The 18,491-nt window shown below is 41.3% G+C and overlaps 1 protein-coding gene across 1 annotated transcript in view; it reads left to right on the top strand.

The window, feature by feature from the left end:
• The first annotated feature begins 1,700 nt into the window (after window positions 1-1,700).
• CRYBG3 (crystallin beta-gamma domain containing 3) overlaps window positions 1,701-18,491 on the top strand; it is a 110,976-nt gene continuing 94,185 nt past the window's right edge. The window contains exons 1-2 of the mRNA XM_059392119.1: window positions 1,701-2,022; window positions 17,670-17,736. Coding sequence (XP_059248102.1) covers window positions 1,874-2,022; window positions 17,670-17,736 — 216 coding nt within the window. The 5' untranslated portion in view covers window positions 1,701-1,873. The remainder of the gene's footprint in view (window positions 2,023-17,669; window positions 17,737-18,491) is intronic.

The raw sequence follows: 18,491 nt of genomic DNA, 5'->3' as shown, positions 1-18,491 counted from the left end.
CTCAACAGTCACCAGCTGATGCTGAAATGACTCAGGCTGGATAATTTACTCATAAACAACCTTCTCTTCTCTAGCACAAACAGAGGCAAAACAGAGGAGGGGGCACCTGGGTGGCTCAGTGGGTTAAGCTTCTGCCTTCAGCTCCAGTCATGATCTCAGGGTCCTGGGATAGAGTCCCGCATCAGGTTCTCTGCTCAGCAGGGAGTCTGCTCCCCCCCGCCCCCCCCCCCCCGCCTGCTTCTCTGCCTACTTGTGATCTCTCTGTGTCAAATAAATAAATAAAATATTTAAAAAAAATAATAGAGGAGGGATGACCCCCAAGGTAACTTTCTTCCTTTCCCCCAAGACAAAACTGCCTTGGGCATTTCGTTTACTTGTATACAATTTTTATACAAGTAAATGTCTGATAGCTCTGTAAATATCTCTGATTTCCACAGTCTCAGGGTCTCAGGAGCAATTTAGTTTTAAAGCAAGCAAATAAACACCTGGGGTTAAGGGGCTTCATTGTTTTTTGTTCTAGCCAGTAGTGTATTAAGAAACTAAGAAAATCCATATTATTTTTATTAGTGAAATAAGTCAGACACAGAAGAACAAATACTACATGATACCACTTAGATGATCCATCGAATATAGCTAAAATTGTTGTAGAGTGGAATGGGGGTGGAAACAGAGCTCTTAGTCAAAGGGTACAGTTTCAGTTCTGAAAAATGAGTACTTCCTGGAGTTCTACTGTACAGTACTGTGCCTATAGTTAACAGTACTGTATTGTACACTTAAAAATTTCCTAAAAAGCCACACTTTATGTTAAGTGTTCTCAAACAGTAAGAGGGCAGAAGGAAACTTCTGGACGTTTATGGCATAGATTGTGATGACAGTTTCACGGGTGCATATCTCCAAACTCATCAAGATATATACATGAATTATGTAGGGCTTTCTGTATATAAAACATGAAAAAAAAAAAGCCCTCCATAGTACTATATTTAGACTGTCCTTTTTTAAAGCATTCTTAAAGACTGGCTTCCAGATTTCAGTTAAGTCTGTGTAACGACTACAAAATAGGTTTCAACACGTACAAATTTAAATCTGTTTTTAATCAGTGTCGTTTTTGTAGGAAGTTCGCGGAGTACTAGGGAGCATGGAGTGTGAGAAATTTAAAGTGCCTCTGGGTTACGAAAAGTTTCTGCAAACTTAAGGGAGTTGACAGACCTACAGGACACCTATGCCCCCACCCTCACTTCTGGGGCTCCGCCGTGGGCTACCACCTCTTTTGCAACCCCGTTGGAAAGTGTTTTTGGAGTCGCTGTTAGCTTAAAGACAGCCCGAGGCACTCTGATACCACACTTTACCAGGTTTTCACAGACTAGTTCCCTGGCTTCCTTCAAAAGTCTGAGTACTGTTTTCGCTCACTGGCCGGAGAATGGAAAACAAATCAGTAATACACAGTAAAAACTGAGCGCAAAGCCAAAAGGGCTGCAGCCTGAACTCGTTTGGGCGGGAAACCGGCAGCCCGGCGTTCCGGACTCAGCATTCCCCCCACCCCGGGGTCTCCTGCTTCCGCCTCCCGTGAGGACCCCGCCAGCCTGGCGGACAGCCGCTGGGCCTTGAGCTCTGGGCGGGGCCGCGGCCTCTGGCTCCTCCCGGGGGCGGGCTAGTCGGGGGCGGGAGGAGGAGCCAGCGCGCGGTTAGAGCTCCGGCCGCGCGGGGAGCGCGTCGCGCCCGCGCCGGTCCCGCCGGGAATGGACTGAGCCGCGCGGGCGGCCCGTGCCGAGTCCGTCCTGCCTTTGCCGGGTCGCGCTACGCCGGGCTCCGGACACAGGACAGCGCCTTGCCGGTTCCCCGCGGACTGCCCCGAACCCGCAGCCGAGCCGGGGAGATGTCAGGCGGTCGGAAGAGGGGCGGCGCCCCCTGGCACACCTTTTCCCGGTTCTTCGCACCCCGAAGCCCTTCGCGGGACAAGGAAGAGGAAGAGGAGGACAGGCCAGGGACGAGCCAGCCGCCCGCTCCAGGACAGGACCCTGCCAGGTGGGAGCCGCGGGGGGCGTCGGGGGCCCTAGCCGGACCGCCTGCAGCCAGCGGTTCTGGGGCCAGGCTCCGCTCGCCACTTTCTGTTCTCCTTTGCTAAAGTTTCCTCCTCCTCGCCCAGTTCCCGTGCCGCTTCACTCCCTTTTCTTTGGTTAGTTAAATCCGGGTGAAGTTCGTGACCCGCGGCTGGGTGCGTTCCCACCGGGCCCAGGCGGCGCGGTGCTCTTCCTTCCCACCTCCCCCTCCCCCTCCCCGTCCGTGATTCTGTTCCCGTTCCACACGGGCGTCTGCGCTCCCAAGTTCTGTGGCACGCGCGAGTCCCCCGGCATCCTGCCGGCCGTAATGGGAAACAGTTGTGAGCGAGCCGAGCCGAGCCACCGCCGGGGCAGAGCGGGCGTGATCCCAAACCTCTCGGGAGGAAAGGTGAAGCGTCGGCGCGCCACCCCCTCAGCTTTTGCCAGCCTAGTTAAATTCACTCGAAGCGATTTTTTTTTTTTTTTAAAGAATTGTGGTCATGAGTTCCTAGGACTTCGTCAAAATACAAAAACCTCGCTGGTTTTTTTTAAATGATGTCGCCCTTCTTCCCCCTGTTTCTTTGGAAACATTTGCCTCAAGTTCCCCAACAGATTTCAAAAAAACAAAACAAAACAAAACAAAACAAAAAACCAGGACGACTCCTGTCTTGGTTTCAGCGTGGAAAATGTGCCCATTCTCGGCAGTCGTTGCTCCTTCCTCCACCTGCTGTGAAATCGAATATATATATAATTTTTTTTAAGACCGGTTTCCTTAAAATGCCTGTTTCTGAGTCTTTTCATCCATTTTGAGGAAGGAAGAGGGGCCAAATGAAATACATCCCACTGTTTTAAATTTTTGATGAGAAGACAGGCTTATCCTCTGTCCTCTCCCAAATTGCACCGGAATTGTGCAATCCGTTTTGATTAGAAGGCCGCTCTCTAGAAAGCTATGTTCACTTCAGATTTTAAAGACTTCGGGAGGACTTCAGAGGAAAATGGATAGGAAGCAGAACTGTCTGAGTGTGCTGGTGTCATTAGTATGCAGGTCTTGTGATTTGACTCTAGGCGTTTATGTGTTCCTCAGTTTCCCTACTTGTGAAACATTTGCATTATGAAAGTCATCTTTCCAAGAAAGCACCTGTAACTGGGAAACTTTTCCTGGGAAGCTTCAGCTGTTGTTGCCCCGGTAAAGGAGATTTAAAATTCAAAGTTACATGGTAGTTAAAAATAGTTTTGAAGTCTGACAGGGTTCAACCAGAATGTCAGATCTGCTCGTGTGGGCAGACAGCCCGAGGTGCCTGCCATCCCTGCAACTACTCTAATCATCTTGGATAATACGGAAACAGTGTTTAAAGGAAACTCCAAGTAAACTCAGCAAAAGTTGGCAATTCTAACACTGTTAGAAAGGAATAAGCTGGCCGCTTTCAGGTTCACAACAGGATTGTGCTGAAACTCTGCCTACCTTCCTGCCCTAATTTGGCTCTACAGACACTTATCAAATCTAATCTCTCTCTCTGGATAACCTCTCTAGCAACTAGCTCTTGTCTATTTAGCACTTCTCCATTCTCATAGGCACAGGCTATGGCGTTTGGACACTGAGAATTTTAATTGTGCTTATATGAACACTAATTTTGTCCTCATCTTTTTAGAACTTGCCAGCTGTTAAGGGGATAGCAGCAATCTTTTCTGTGGGTGTTTTACCTTTTAAATGAGCTTTAATCTTTCTTTTCAAGAATATAAACACACAAAGCCTTCATTGAAAGTTTAATGAAACAAATGGAAACTCTTAGTAGTACCCAGTGTCCTAGTAACACAACACCCTGGTGTTAACAGGATTGGGAACAGAATTGCGATCTGTCACTGTGTTCTTTCAAAATGAAAGGGTATTTTGGCTGTTTCTCTTAGACGCAGTGAAAGCTTATAGTTTTAATGGGAGCCCAGTTTACCTTTTACACTGGTAACCCCAACAGCAGACATGCAGTGTGGTATGTAAAGAGGACTGAAAAAAAGTACTTTCTCTTGAGAAACAGTAAGCTGAAAACACCATTTGCAAACAAATACTAGTACATTTCATGCATATATCTAGCACTTAACACCTTAAAAGTAGTTTTAAGGATATTACACTTGAAGTTGGACAAATCTTTGTGATCAGTGTCCTCATTTTACTGTAAAAAAACAGTTAAACTTGGGGCGCCTGGGTGGCTCAGTGGGTTAAGCCGCTGCCTTCAGCTCAGGTCATGATCTCAGGGTCTTGGGATCGAGTCCCACATCGGGCTCTCTGCTCAGCAGGGGGCCTGCTTCCCTTCCTCTCTCTGTGATCTCTTCCCTTCCTCTCTCCTACTGTGATCTCTCTCTGTCAAAATAAATAAATAAAATCTTTAAAAAAAAAAAAAACAGTTAAACTTGCGGAAAGGCACATAGCTACTTTTCAGTCAGTGAACAATAAGTCGAATGCTGTGCCTAGAACTTTGAGACCCCTTAAAATACATAACTGCTTTCTGATTTTTCAGTGTACTTAAAATGCATTCTCTCAGACTGCCAACTTGTACGGTCTCCTTTTCTACACTCCCAGTGTTGCTTATGTGAATTTTATTATATAATTTATGCATGTACAAATACGAAATGGGATTTAACGGAATTCCTTAAGAACAATGAAAACTAAACCATAAGACCAATAAAAGTCCATTTTTAAGCATTTAAACTCATTTTTGGTTACCCACACAATGCAATGGTACCATCTGGAACAAACCTAAGGTCTTTGGTGGTTGCCATGACTTGACAGCTCTGTACTCTGCCATGATTCAGGTCTTCTAATATTTCTTTATTTGAATCGTAGGAAAACCTTTGCTTTTATGATGTGCTCTAAGTTATTTGGGCTTCATTTGGTGCGAACACATCATTTATATATTGGGTTTGCTATTATTCTATTCTCATTAATTTTTGGCAGTTAAGAAAGGTCTGTTTACATCAACACTGTGAATTTAGGTATGGACATTTGAATTGCTTGTTAGTACTTTCCTTGGATGACTGACCAGATCCAGGAGGTGCTTATATTTTAGATCATATAGAAATGAAAAATGTGACTGAAGCTTTCATGGGAAACTTGAGAACTCTGAGTTCTGTGGATCCCAATTTGAGAATCACTGCTATAATGTTTAACCTAATTTATGTGCACACAAGGAAAGGACTCATTACAAGTAGTAGGGGTGAGCAGGGAGGGCTTCACGGTTGAGGGAGTTTTACCTGGTTCTTCAAGACATTGGTAGTGTTTTAGGAGGGAACTTAGCCAGGAGGACAAATAGGGAACAGGTATTCTACATTGAGCAAAGGCCTATAGGAGGTTGTGATCTGCTGGGGACTATATACATTAGGGGACAGAGTGAAAGATGCAATAAGAAAGATTGGAGGTGGGTCATGGGATTCTCTAGATAGTATTTGGTTCTCAATTTAAGTTTTAGACTATTGTGAAAGCCTGTTAAACAGACACTGCTAGAATGTGAAATTTGGAGAATACCTACCTATTAATTCTCCACTTAGAGAAAATGATTGCTCACTTTTGTTTCTTTGCTATATCACACATGGTAGACCTGTTTAAAAGGAGCTCTGTATGACATTTTAACTCAGGAAAGGGGATAGTAAGGTGAGATCAGCATTTACCAATCGCTAATTGTGCATGTACTGCTGGGCTGGGTACTTTTACTTTCAGCATCTCATTTAAACCTCACCTTTAGCCTTGAAGGTTGGTATGCCTATCACTATTCTGACAACTGAGGAAACTGAGGGTGAAAAGTTCTTAATGGTGAACACTGTTGGTATCTTGGGTGGAACAATTCTTGGTGGAACTGGACTCTGCTGTCCTTTGCAGGACATTTCTCATCCATGACCCCACCCACTAATTAATTTCCAGTAGCATCCTCTAGTAATTGGGATAATCCAAACACCTCCACCCAGGTAGATGGGAGTTATGATACCTCTCCCAATAGAAAAATATTTACCCCAAATCATGAGAGTAATAAGTTTCTGAAGAGAGATTTGAACCTTTGTTTCTCTGACTCTAAAGCTCTGGTTCTTTTTTCCACATCATCTTGCCCACCACAGTTCTGAACTAGGCTCATTCAAAACACATTTGAATATGTAAGTCAATTGGAATTTTTTGTACTCTGTTCCAGAATCGGTGGCAGAAATGTGGTCCATTTCAGATATACCTTTTTTTTTTTTAAGTGTTCTTTCAGTGTCCTAGTATATTGTTATTGAAAAAGGTAAGACAATCATTAGACCAAGGATGGAGACTGTATCTTATTTCTTTTACCTAGCTCAGGTGAGGAGTGTATCATTGTTGATAGAGTATTAAAGCACTTCTTAGTGGGTTTCAGCCAGTAGTACCCTCCCTCTTGAGCTGGACATTTAGAGATGTGAGGGATCTTGAAAGGATTCTACAGTGTTTGGCTCTCTGTCAAAGTTCAGAGAATTTTTGCTTCTCACCATGGCTGAGGGTGTTAAATGGGTGAAGCCAGACCTTTAGTGGCTTTCTGTGCAGGAGATACTCTCATTAAAAAATGTCAGCTGTGCCCCTGATGCGTGAGAGCTGCTGTCCTTCAACTTAAAGAACCAGTGCTGACCACAGCATCATTTCCTCACACCAGTGTGTGTGGAAAAGGAGCTGTGTCCTCTGACTTTCATGGTGATTGTATTTTCATTGATTTGAAAGCAGTATAGAAAATACTTGGTAACTAGTTTATTTGAATAGGGGATACCTGTGTGGTCTTGAAGGACCACATCAACAGTTCATATCCATTGTAATAAAGATGACTGGAAAATTCCAGAAGTCCTCAGCAGTATATATGTAATGAGAATCTTGAAATCCCAGGTTGACTGAAAGCACAGAAGCTACCTTTGGAAGTAGAGTAGAAATATAGACTGTTTTAAGGCATTGAAGCTATATCCTCTTTCAAGTGAGATTTCTATCTTTGGGATTTAACAAGGTATCTTCCAGTTGCCTAATTTGGGGATTCTGTTTCTTGGTTAGGGCATTCCTTGTAAACTAATTCAGTTGTACATTCTAAATGTTAAAGTAGCAGGTACCTCACGTCCCACAATAAGCTTATCTTCTCAGAACTTCTAACTGTATTGAAACAATGATAGCATTTTTTTCATCTCAGGAAAATATGTAAAGGGATATTAACAGATTTTGTGAAGAGGAAAATAATGTTCCCTTCAAGATAAAATATTTCATTTCCTAACTAGAGTTCTGATCACACTGCAGCCTAGATATGCTAGAAAGGCTGATACAACTGTTGTAGTGAGAAAACATAGGTTGGTGCAAATTTAAACTCAGAAAAATAATCTGGGCTATCTCCTGAAAAGAAAAGATCATCATGAAATAAAAGCTTAAAACATCATTTATTTGGACTCTGTTCATTCCATAAATTTGAATAGCTACTATGTGTCAGATATACCACGCAGTAAGGATAAAGATCAGTGAATAACCAAAACTGCTCTTGAAGAGTTCATAAATTAATGGAAGAGACAAAAAGGTACATCTCTGTTCTCAAGATGAGCTCTTTTATAAGCCAAAAATGTTTTTGGCATTTGTGACTTTTTTGGTTCAGAACATACTTACTGTTTCATGACCATCAAATATTGTATGAGAGCTTTATTTGGGCTTTCAGAATATCTTCCCACATTATTAACTTTTCTCTGAACATAGTTTGATTAACATCCTTTGCTAACCAGAATACTGGGAAGATGGGACAGTAACTGGACCAGCAGGCTGAGTGGCAAGTGCTTCTAGGAATCCTCTTGCTCTTCCTAGACTCCACAACTTTGGCAAGTTCTAGATGGAGGCAGAAAAGCACATCCTCTTGGAAATTAACACTTCACATGAATGGAGATCCTTACACAAAATAGCTTGATGTTGATAGAAAAACAAGTTGAAGCTTTGCGACCAGAAACAGCTCAGACTTAATATTTGGTTGGCAGTTGTGAATGGCCAGTGGTATAGCTCCAGCAGGACTATCCCTCAAAGTGTAATCCCTTGGGGATATTTAATTGCAGGTACCCTCAAAGCAGTGAGACAACTGTTTGCTTAGTCAAGTGTTTTTTCCCTTGGCTTTTTTTTTTGTGTGTGGGGGGGTGTTGTTGTGTTGTTGCCTGACAGATTAGAGAGGACAAAAACTAAATTGTCCTTTATTAAGATCTTAATTAGACCCAAGCCCTGCGCCTGGGACTTTAAATATACACATATGCTTAATCCTTAGCAGCCTTTAAGAAAGGTATCTTTACACCATTTTAAACATCTATAATTTAAGGCTTGGAGAGGTCCAATAGTTAGTCAGAAGTCTCACAGCCTCTGTGGTAGAGTCAAGTTCTCCTTCCTGAACTCAGAGTCTACAGCATTATGTGATTGCTTCCTCTGCTTAACTTAGGAAGACCCATAAAAGAAAGCTGGCCCTAGAAAATAGTTTCGAATGGAAATAAAAAACAATGGCATGTAGCTGGCCATCTGCCCAGATGGCTCAGGTCAGCACTCCATACAATAAAGACTTTGTGGTCCTGACAACTGAGAAAAAGAAAACAAATGTATGTATCTATCAAATGACAAATTTACATTTAATCACATGAAAAGGGCCAATCTCCTTCCAAATATATGCAAACTGGAAGTATTAGCAAGATACCATATTCCATCTAATTGATAAGTAAAACTTGAGTTAGAGGTGGGTAAACTGGAAGTGGTGACTGGTGGGAGAATAAACTGGTCCCCAGCCTTGGACAGGTTCTCTCAGTACTACATATTCACATACTCTGATTCAGCACTTTCTCTGCAGGAATTCCATCAGATGTACATAGCTCGCAGACAGGCCCGACATTGCCTATGCAAGGCTAACCATTGCAGTGTTACTGTAATAGCAAAAGAAGAAATAAACCTGTGTGCCATCAAGTAGACGCATGGTCCAATCATGTAAGAGAATATTACACAGCTGCCAAAAAGAATGACAAAGCTTTTTTTGTACTGATAAGGAAATACCTCCAGGATTCATTAAGAAGAAGAAAAAGCAAGCTGGAAATCACTGTGTGTAGTACATTCCCATTCCTATGTAAATGAGGGAGTGTGAAATAAGTCTTGCTCTGGCTGTGTTAACAAGGGGGGATGGGAGACTTGCTCAAGAAATGAGCAACAGGAGGGAGACTTCTCATTTTATACCTTTTTATATGTAAAACAATTATGTGAATTACCTATTTCAGGGAAAGAAACACTAATTTAAGACCTGGTGAATATCTGTGTATAAATGAGTAAAAATCGAGAGAATTTAGGATCCTGACTTGGCAGAGATCTTCCAAAGAAAGAATGAACTACATTAACTTGTTAACTTGTCAGATCACCAAGGAATATACCCTGGTTGGAGGGGTGGCACTCTGCTCTATTAGTCTGAACTAGAAATATGTACTATAATAATTTCGATTATGTCTTTGTTCTCTGAAGGCAAATAAGGATCTTATTTGGCAATATTGTATATATTACCATTATGTAATTTGTGATATTAGTATTTTGTAATTTGTCTATGATAAATTCATTTCCAATAACCTGCATTTGTTTGCTTTTTGAAATCAACTACAATATTTTGTATTTTTTTGTCCTTTTAATAGTAATATATGCTATTATAAAACAGGTATGAAAGTATAAAATCAAAAAAGAAGTACAACTCATAACCCTACCCACTCAGACAAATACTGTTCTTACGTACATTTCCACATATATACATATTTTTTACAAAAAGTGGAAGTTCTCTTCAGGATTTTGAACTTTATTTTTTTTTTCACTCAACAATGATGCTTTAACATTTTCTGCAATAGTATATATATTTATACAAATTATAAAATAATTCTAAATTTAGTCCTTTAAAAATTTGTTTTGTAATCATTTTTCAGAATTCAGTTTGGATATCTAAATGTGCGTAGGGTTTAATGTGTGTAGGGTTTGCATTTGAATGGGAGAGGGTAGAAAATTAACAAGTTCTATAATACGTAATGTGCTCTGAAGTACGATAAAGCAGGATGAGGGAATGGGACACGATGGAGGTAATGAGACTGGAGTAAGGTATAGAGAGAATGGTTATGAAAGACCCCTTCCTTGCATAACATTTGAGCAAAGACCTGGATGATACTTGGGAGTGGGAGAGAAATCTGAGAAAAGAACTTTCCCGGCAGTGGGAACAGCCAATTCCAGGGCTCTGGGGCAGGATCATGTTGGCACAGATGCCAGAGTGAGCAGAGCCAAAAGAATGGAAGGAAGAGTGGCTGTCAATGACACGGGGAAGGGAGTTGGGGGCCAGAGGAGATAGGCAAAGGTAGGGAGTTGAGATGTTTACTTTTTGAAAGTATCATTTGGATGCAGATTTATATATGTTTATGTATGTGTGTATGTTTATATATTCTCACAAAGATTGCTGGTTTGTTGATGTCTGGAAGATTTGCAGTAAGAAGGAATTTGAGTTGGAGGTTAGAAGTGAGATCAGCCTTGGTCAGGCTCTGGGAAGGCACAGTCTGGCCTGTCCTTGGATCTCCAGTGCCTCTTCCTTAAGACAGTTTGATGAATACTACATGAATTGGTGCCCATTTTAGAGGGCAGCCAGAACACTGTTTCGAGTTCACGTCACAGCAAAAGATTGAGGGTGTTGATTTATGTGGGGTAGGTCATAAATGTTCAGAATCTGGAGGGTGTGGGGTAGAGGACTTTGGGAGAGGAGAGCAGTTACTGGTGTCACCTGTAGACAGCTCCAGCACACATCAAACAGACCAGTGTCCTCTCTAGCCCGTGACTGAACTGCAATTATGGGTCTTGTTTGGGGGGCATGGAATAGGGGACAGGAAGTAAATCAGCTTCCAAGTGGAAACATAAATTACAGGAGAAGGCGGACGTGATGGGGAGGGACTGTCAGAAGAGGCTAAGGCTGCAGAGCAACAGAGCTTCATAATCATGTTTATTACCTTTCCTCCCTTCTCCCAGTTTTTCTCCGAAGAGTTTGCCAGATGTCTGAGCTAAAATACATGCTGTTCGACTGCCTTAAAATTGCAGCTTTTAGTTACCTTTTAATTTGAAGCCCAGAAATAGTGCCATAACCACCTGTTTTATATTCTGTTAATGGTCACTTGAAAAATACAAGTACTAGTCTACCACTGGCAGTCACTGTTTATGAATGGACAGTTTTCCAGATGGCTGTTTGTAAATCATCAGTGTGGAACTCTGTCCCCCATAGAAGCAGGGTTGGAAATGGTAGATGGCCGCACCAGGCCAGTGCACAAAAGTCAGTTTAATCCATAACATGCCTACAGTCAAATATTGAACAAAGAGAACCTCTAAGCTTGCCTTGTGAAGCTGTGTTTGTAAGAAAAAATTCCAAGGTAGTATAGATGCCCCCAAGGCAGAAGCAGACCCTTTGAAAGTTTGTGGGGATGAAAGCCCATACTGTATTTAAGGACCCAAGTGTGGGCGGAGAGGGTAGTCTAAGGGAATACAGAACAGGCCCTGGGGGTGGCTTCAGTAGGTTGGAAACAAGGACTGCACAAGTTTCTCTTTCTCAGAATGTCCCAGCATTAATATTGATACTGAGCTGGTTTCTTGGTTAGAGTCTCTCTGTTCCTTCACTACAAAAACTTCAAGGTTAGGCAAGCATACCTTTCCTTTTCCATTTTCCCTGCAACTGGAGGATCATATGGGATTTTAGATCCGGCAGAGAGCTCGTCTGATGCTTTCATTTCACATATTTGAAAAATCGGATTTAGAAAGGTGCATTTTGACTGAAGTGACCTTTGTCCCTAAGGTCTGTCCCTGAAACATAAGTTCATTTTGCAAAGCATTTCGCTACTAATGACAGCAGGAGAGGGTGTGGATAGGTAAAAGACCCCTTCTTGTTCTCTATTATTTTTTCATTTAGTTCTCCATGGTAAAGTCCTATCTGGAGGACCAAGTATGATTTGATCACATTTCAGAGGAAGGCCAGATTCTGGCTACTTCTAGAGTTTCATCAAAGGAATGGTGACAAGTAGGCTCTGAGGTGAGGAGCAACATGTCAGGCAGGAGGCCTGATGGAGTTGTGGTGGAGAGGGTGATGTTGTTTAGTAGACCCAGAAGAAGTTTAGGTTAGTGGCAGACGAGAAAACAAGATATGCCTTGACTCCCTTTTCCCTGTCCTCAGGTCTGTTGGTTCCTCTATTGCAGACCATACCTCATACAATGGAAGTGAAAATCAGTGGGAAAATGATTTCAGGCAGCATCAGGCTGAGTGGGATAAAGAGGAAGCAGAGAAGGGAAATCCTTCATTTCCCTAGGGACAGTGGAAAGTCCCCGTGGACCGTGAATCTGCGGAACTGTCTAGATGTATAGGGCGTTCCCAAATAGGGGACTACATTTTATTAAGTGGCTTTGTGTTTAGAAATGGTCAGAATTACTGCCAGTAATTCAGTCATTCAGATGTCTTCAGCGCCGAGCATTGCCTCCTTTCTAAAAATGGCAAGAAGTAATAGATTTTCTGCATCTGTAGAGAATGGGCAAGCCTCCGAAAGACAGTTTTGAAAGCTGTATTCAATTCTTTAACATTTCCAGATTTTTTTGATCCAGCCACAGGAATGATGTGTGAGAGAAAAGGCAGAGTAAAGGCAATGCCCAGCAGCCGTGCTGCAGAAGAGGGAGGAGTGGAGGGCCGTCCTCTCCCTCACTGTGTCTCCACCCCATCCTCCGAGTCTGCATGCTGTCCCTGCGTGTCTATCTGTTGACCATCTAGGAAGTTGCGTGCTTGCCATGTGAGGAACTGAATCTGGGAGAGGCCCAGCAGTATCCCTTGTGCTTCAGTCTGTGGTACACACTGAAAGAGAGTACTTTTTCTCGTTGGTCGCACTCTGGACTCGGCGATGCTTCTCATGCTCATTAGGGCAAAGGCTCTTTTTGGGGGCCAGGAGCTCTGCAGGGCCTGGGTGTTGGAAAATCGGTGATGTTTTACATGACTGAGTTTTCTACATAATGGATACCTACACTTTATCAACACTTAACACATTTAAATAGTACTAACAGGAGATCTCTCACACTAGATCATTCTCTTCCTTACACAACTCTCAGTGGCTGGCTTCTGCTGAACATAGAAAGGCTCTCAGACCATTGTTTATCAAGAGTGTGGTCAGAGGGCCAGCTGCTTCAGAACAACCCCAAGAAGAGCGCGTCGGTTATTGAAATGTGTATTCCTGGGACCCACTCCAACTGGAATCCTTGACAATTGGGCACACAGATTTGCTTTATAAATACAATTGCCCAGCTGATTGTGGTGCATTTAGGTAGGGATTCTGAAGGAGTGAGGGCCAGGATTTCATGTGGTGTGTTGCCTGCACCCCAGCGCCAAGAACAGTGCCTAGCACTTAAAGGGCATTTAAAAACAGAGGGGTCCGTACTTATCTGGTGAGTGAGTTTCTGCTTCTTCTTTGCTGTGGTTGGGGAACCCTCTTATGATTTAATAAAAAATAAGACTATAAGATATAATGACAGGATGGGGCTTTCCTCTTTGTAAATTATTTGGACTCTAGAATGTTAATGTGCTCCATTTTTTTTCTTGGCCCAGAGGTTTGTCTTAGTTTGTCTGGAAAGTAAATGTTAATGGCTGCACATTGGAGTCCTTGTTTTCAGGTATGGTTTAACTCAAGTTGCTTCAAAAATGAGGAACTTCAGTGTTACTTTGACCTTGATATTTTTCTGGGCTGTTTTGAAGGATTAATTTCCAGAGTTCTGTTAGCTAAGATGAGGCTGTTTAGAAATGCAATGTAGTCTTACTTGCCTACGTGTGGTTATGATCCCTGCCCCTCACCCCCTGCCATGAGCAAAATGTGTACTTTCTAAAAATACTGCTATTGAACTATTCCCCAGGTCCCAAAGGGGGTTAAATTGTGAAAGAACAATAAGAACGGATTGTCGACTTTCTTAAGGTTTGAGATCATCTGGATTTAACCATGTTTCTCTTTCTTTCATTTATTAAAGAGTCTGAGAACACTATTTCAAGTCTTTTGAGTCTTTTTATGTTACATATTTTTTAACTAAGCAGACATCTAAGTATAGTGTTTTCAGTATTTTCACCTACTCTGTTTTATTTTTGTGTTTTGCATTACATTGTTCCCAATGCAACATTTTTTTGATTAAGCAGGCACAAATGAAGAGCCTGTTTGATATCATTTTTTAAACAATTTAACAAATATTTGAGTACCAGGGACAGTGCTTGGCCCTGTGATACAGACATGAATAATACAATTTCTGAATTTGAGTTCAAATTCTCGTTAGCCAGAGCAGAAGTGTGTGAATGGTATCACTGGGTTCAATAAGAACCCCCCAAAATAGAGATTAAGCTAGGATTAAATTGTAAAGGGCTAAGAGTTGGGCAAGGTGTTGAAGGATGTAGGAGGCAGAGAAGAAAATGGTTTCCTCGCATGTTCTGAGAATGTGAAGTGGTTCTATGTGGCAGGTGTATCTGGAGCCATAGGAATAACTTTCTATATCCTGAGGACTCTTCATTTTATTCATCAACTGAAAGAGATTCACTGAAAGGATTTTTAAACTGCACAGTGGGATGATCAGTTTAACAATCATTTTGACAGAAAGAAGGTGTTGAAACAGAGCAATCTTGGAGATGCCAGAGATCAATTAAGAAGGACTCTTTTTTTTTTTTTAGTAAACTAGAAAAGAGATGGAGAAAGCTTTAATTGAAACACCGATTTTTATAGTTAAACCAAAACTTTAAAATGTGTTGTTTACTTTAGAACTCAACACATTTTGAAATTTTTGTTTAACAGTAAGATTCATGAGACTTAAACATAGGCTTTAAGTTTCAGAACTTAAAGTGTCAAATATTTTTTTATGGAGTGTCAAATATTCTTTTGGGTTTCTTTTAGTTGTTTGCTCAATATGGAATACTTGTGTGCTGATCTATGGATGTATTTTTCTGGCATTTTGTGTGTGTTTATAGAGTGGATATAATTATAGCTACTTGAGAATACTGATATCTGTGTTAATCCCATGAACCTGGAGCTACATTTTCTACAGAGGTTTTGTACTGGAAAGGAAACTTTTACCATTTTCATTTCCAATTCACTAAGGCAGTAAGTTTACAGAAAGTGCTATAACCACCCTTAAGTACAATTTCAGGAATCTTGAAAAGAACTAGGAGACTAGGGGTGCCTGGGTGAATCAGTCAGTTGAGTTGTCTGCTTTTGGCTCGCCCCACATTGGGCTCCCTGCTCTCGGAAGCCTGCGCCTCCCTTTCCTCCCTCTGTTTGTGCTCGCTCTCTCGCTCTCTCTCAAATAAATAAATAAATCTTTAAAAAAAAAAAGGCACAAAAATTAGGAGACTAAAATCCTTGTATGTTTAGTTTTTAGATGGGTCATTCAAAATAGATGATAGAGAATATACTTATAAAATCACTAAGGTCAATATTATCCTTGATTATACTCCAGATTCTTATGATGTGCTCTTTTTACATGTATTGCACCTGTCTCTCTCTCTCTCTTTTTCTTTTGAGCTTAAATAGACAAGATTTGACATTTAATTTAAAACAAGATTTATAAACAAACTTGTGACAAAAAATAAAGCTAAAATAGAAAATGGAGGTAAAAACCCACTCAATTTTAAAGTAGCAGTGTTGGAGACATTCTTATTTTATAGATATATAGATGTATTTGGTTATAGTTCTGAATTGTACAATATTTTCCATTTCTGTCCATGATTTTTCACATGGAGTTTTCACCTATTAAGCACACAGCTCATGTATTCATCTTCTTTACTTGGTTGCTTTTGCTGTTGACATTTAAAAGGCTTGTGAGTGTGACTGTGTTTTGTTGGTCTGTGTATTTCTGCATAGAGTCTGAGACTTAATAAAATTTAAATTTCATTGTATTTTCCACATGCTTGTCATCTTTCTGACTGTGTTTTGACCATTACCATTTGTTCCTTGGTTAGTCTACATAATTGCACTGGGCATTATGGATAGAAAACCTAAAAGTAGCCTAAATCCTGTCTTCTCTTCATCCTGTCTAATCTGAACTATTGAGACCACTCCTTTTCAGTTGCTCTGCCACAGCCACCACAATTGCCTGTATTTTCCCATTTCAGTCATTCTGCCTGCTTTATGCTTATCCCCTGGCTCAGGGCTTCCCAGTGCTCGTAGGACAAAGATCAAGTTCTGAAACGGGTCAGGCAGGTTCTCCATAGTCTGGCAGGCACTGCTTCTGGTATCATTCTCATATCTAGCAGAGTCACCTCTGCCAAGTTGTTGCGCTCCAGTCTTATATTAAAACAAACAAAACATGGTTTCCTGAAAATGTCATGTTCTCTATTCCTGCCTCCTTTGTCTCCTCTGTGGGCACTTTCCTGAGGAGGCAGAATTGCTGTTCCTTGCTTCCTTTGTGCTCCATGGTATTTTGTTCATTTGGCAGCTGTAACTTTTACCAAAATGTATTATTAGTTTGTGTATCAGTCTCTCCTACCAGCCTGAGTTTTATAAAGACCCTGACCTACTTGTCCTTACATACTCAAGGCCAGACGTGATCCCTGGGGCATGGCCGACAGTCACGATAATCTTCAGTGGGGAGCTGTTCAGTTTGTCTAGCATCTTAAGTATGAAAACAAAATAATGTATAAACCTAGAAATACAAACTTTTGTACTTGAAATGTATGTGTGCCTAATAGGAAGCATTATTTATTATAACCTCTCAGAAGGCATCTGTGAAGGTATTCTAGACAAGATAATTAGAAGTGGCAGTCTGGAAAATCAGGATCTTAAGGTGCCCTCTGGGACACATTTGGGGCTAGATAAGCCTGCATTTACATTTGAGCATTCCCAAACTTCACTAGATGATCCTGTATGTTGATAAAGACTTACTAAGGAGAAATAGATTCTACTCGTATAGTACTCACTATGGGCTTTAAAAAAAAGATAAGGCTATGGAGAAACTTAATATAAATAAAATCGTAGAGTGTTAATCATTTTCAAGGTTGTGATAGTTGTACAGTGTTGCTTCTTTGTTCGGGTGCATCATTGCTGTGATGCTGATTATCAGCATAAGAAAATGTAGCACATAATAGGCTCACCAAAATTTCTGAGGACTGGATGAATATTTTCGAATGTGCTTTCAACTGCGGAGGTTCAAATCAACATATTCTTTTTTTTTTTTTTTTAAAGATTTTATTTATTTATTTGACAGAGATCACAAGCAGGCAGAGAGGCAGGCAGAGAGAGAGGAGAAAGCAGGCTCCCTGCTGAGCCAAGAGCCCAATGCGGGTCTTGATCCCAGGACCCTGGGACCATGACCTGAGCTGAAGGCAGAGCTTAACCCACTGAGCCACCCAGGCGCCCCGCAAGAGACATTTTTTTTTTTTTAAATTTCTTTTCAGCGTAACAGTATTCATTGTTTTTGCACCACACCCAGTGCTCCATGCAATACGTGCCCTCCTTAATACCCACCACCTGGCATATTCTTTTACATTTGGTACATGAGTCTTTTGAGCATTGCATATAAAAGCCCTTTCGATTTTTCTTTAAACTCAAGCTGTATGATTTTGTTAATTCTCTTTTAATTTCAAAGAAACTGTGGTTTTTATTTTTCAGTGTTGAAAATGAGCCCATGAGCACAAGTCAGAAAAAGGAAAATGTACTTTCATCAGAAGCAGTAAAGGTATAGTTTTAATATTTTATATTAAACAAATATTTCTCTTAATTTCTGTTCCTACTTCTTTTAGATTCTGTTGTCTCATTTTATATTTTACATTTCAAAAAGAGCACTATATTATTTATGGCAATCCAGCCTAGCTCTGTTGGGACTTAGAATTTAGGTGAGATCGGGTGAGGGAGAGGGTCATCGGGGAGAGTTGGAGAGTGGGGTGTCCTTATTCTAGCTTTGCCACTAACCAGCTGTGGGGCCTTCACCTGAGGAATTTAATGTCCTTGTCCTTAGTTTTCTGATCTGTGAATTGGATTGTCTGACCTCCATAGTTTCTTTTCCTAGGATGTTCTTTGATTTATGATGTGTTTTTCTTTTTTCTTTTTTTTTTTTTTTTAAAGATTTATTTATTTGCCAGAGATCACAAGCAGGCAGAGAAGCAGGTAGAGAGAGAGAGGGAAGCAGGCTCCCCACTGAGCAGAGAGCCCGATGCGGGGCTCGATTCCAGGACCCTGAGATCATGACCTGAGCTGAAGGCAGAGTCTTTAACCCACTGAGCCACCCAGGCTCCCCTATGATGTGTTTTTCAAATACTGCTAACATCTGATAGTGCTTTTGTCAGGTGGAAGTTAATAACATGTTCTTAGTATGTGATGGATATTTTGGTCAGCTCACATATGAACCAGCTTCTACAGAACAAGCATGAAAAGAGTATAAGCTACACACCTCCCTAGGTAGTTACTTCCCTAGGTAGTTACTGATAAGTGTGG

Source organism: Mustela nigripes, chromosome 2 (genome assembly GCF_022355385.1).
Source record: "Mustela nigripes isolate SB6536 chromosome 2, MUSNIG.SB6536, whole genome shotgun sequence".
Lineage (NCBI taxonomy): Eukaryota > Metazoa > Chordata > Mammalia > Carnivora > Mustelidae > Mustela > Mustela nigripes.
This window is presented reverse-complemented; position numbering and strand designations above follow the sequence as displayed.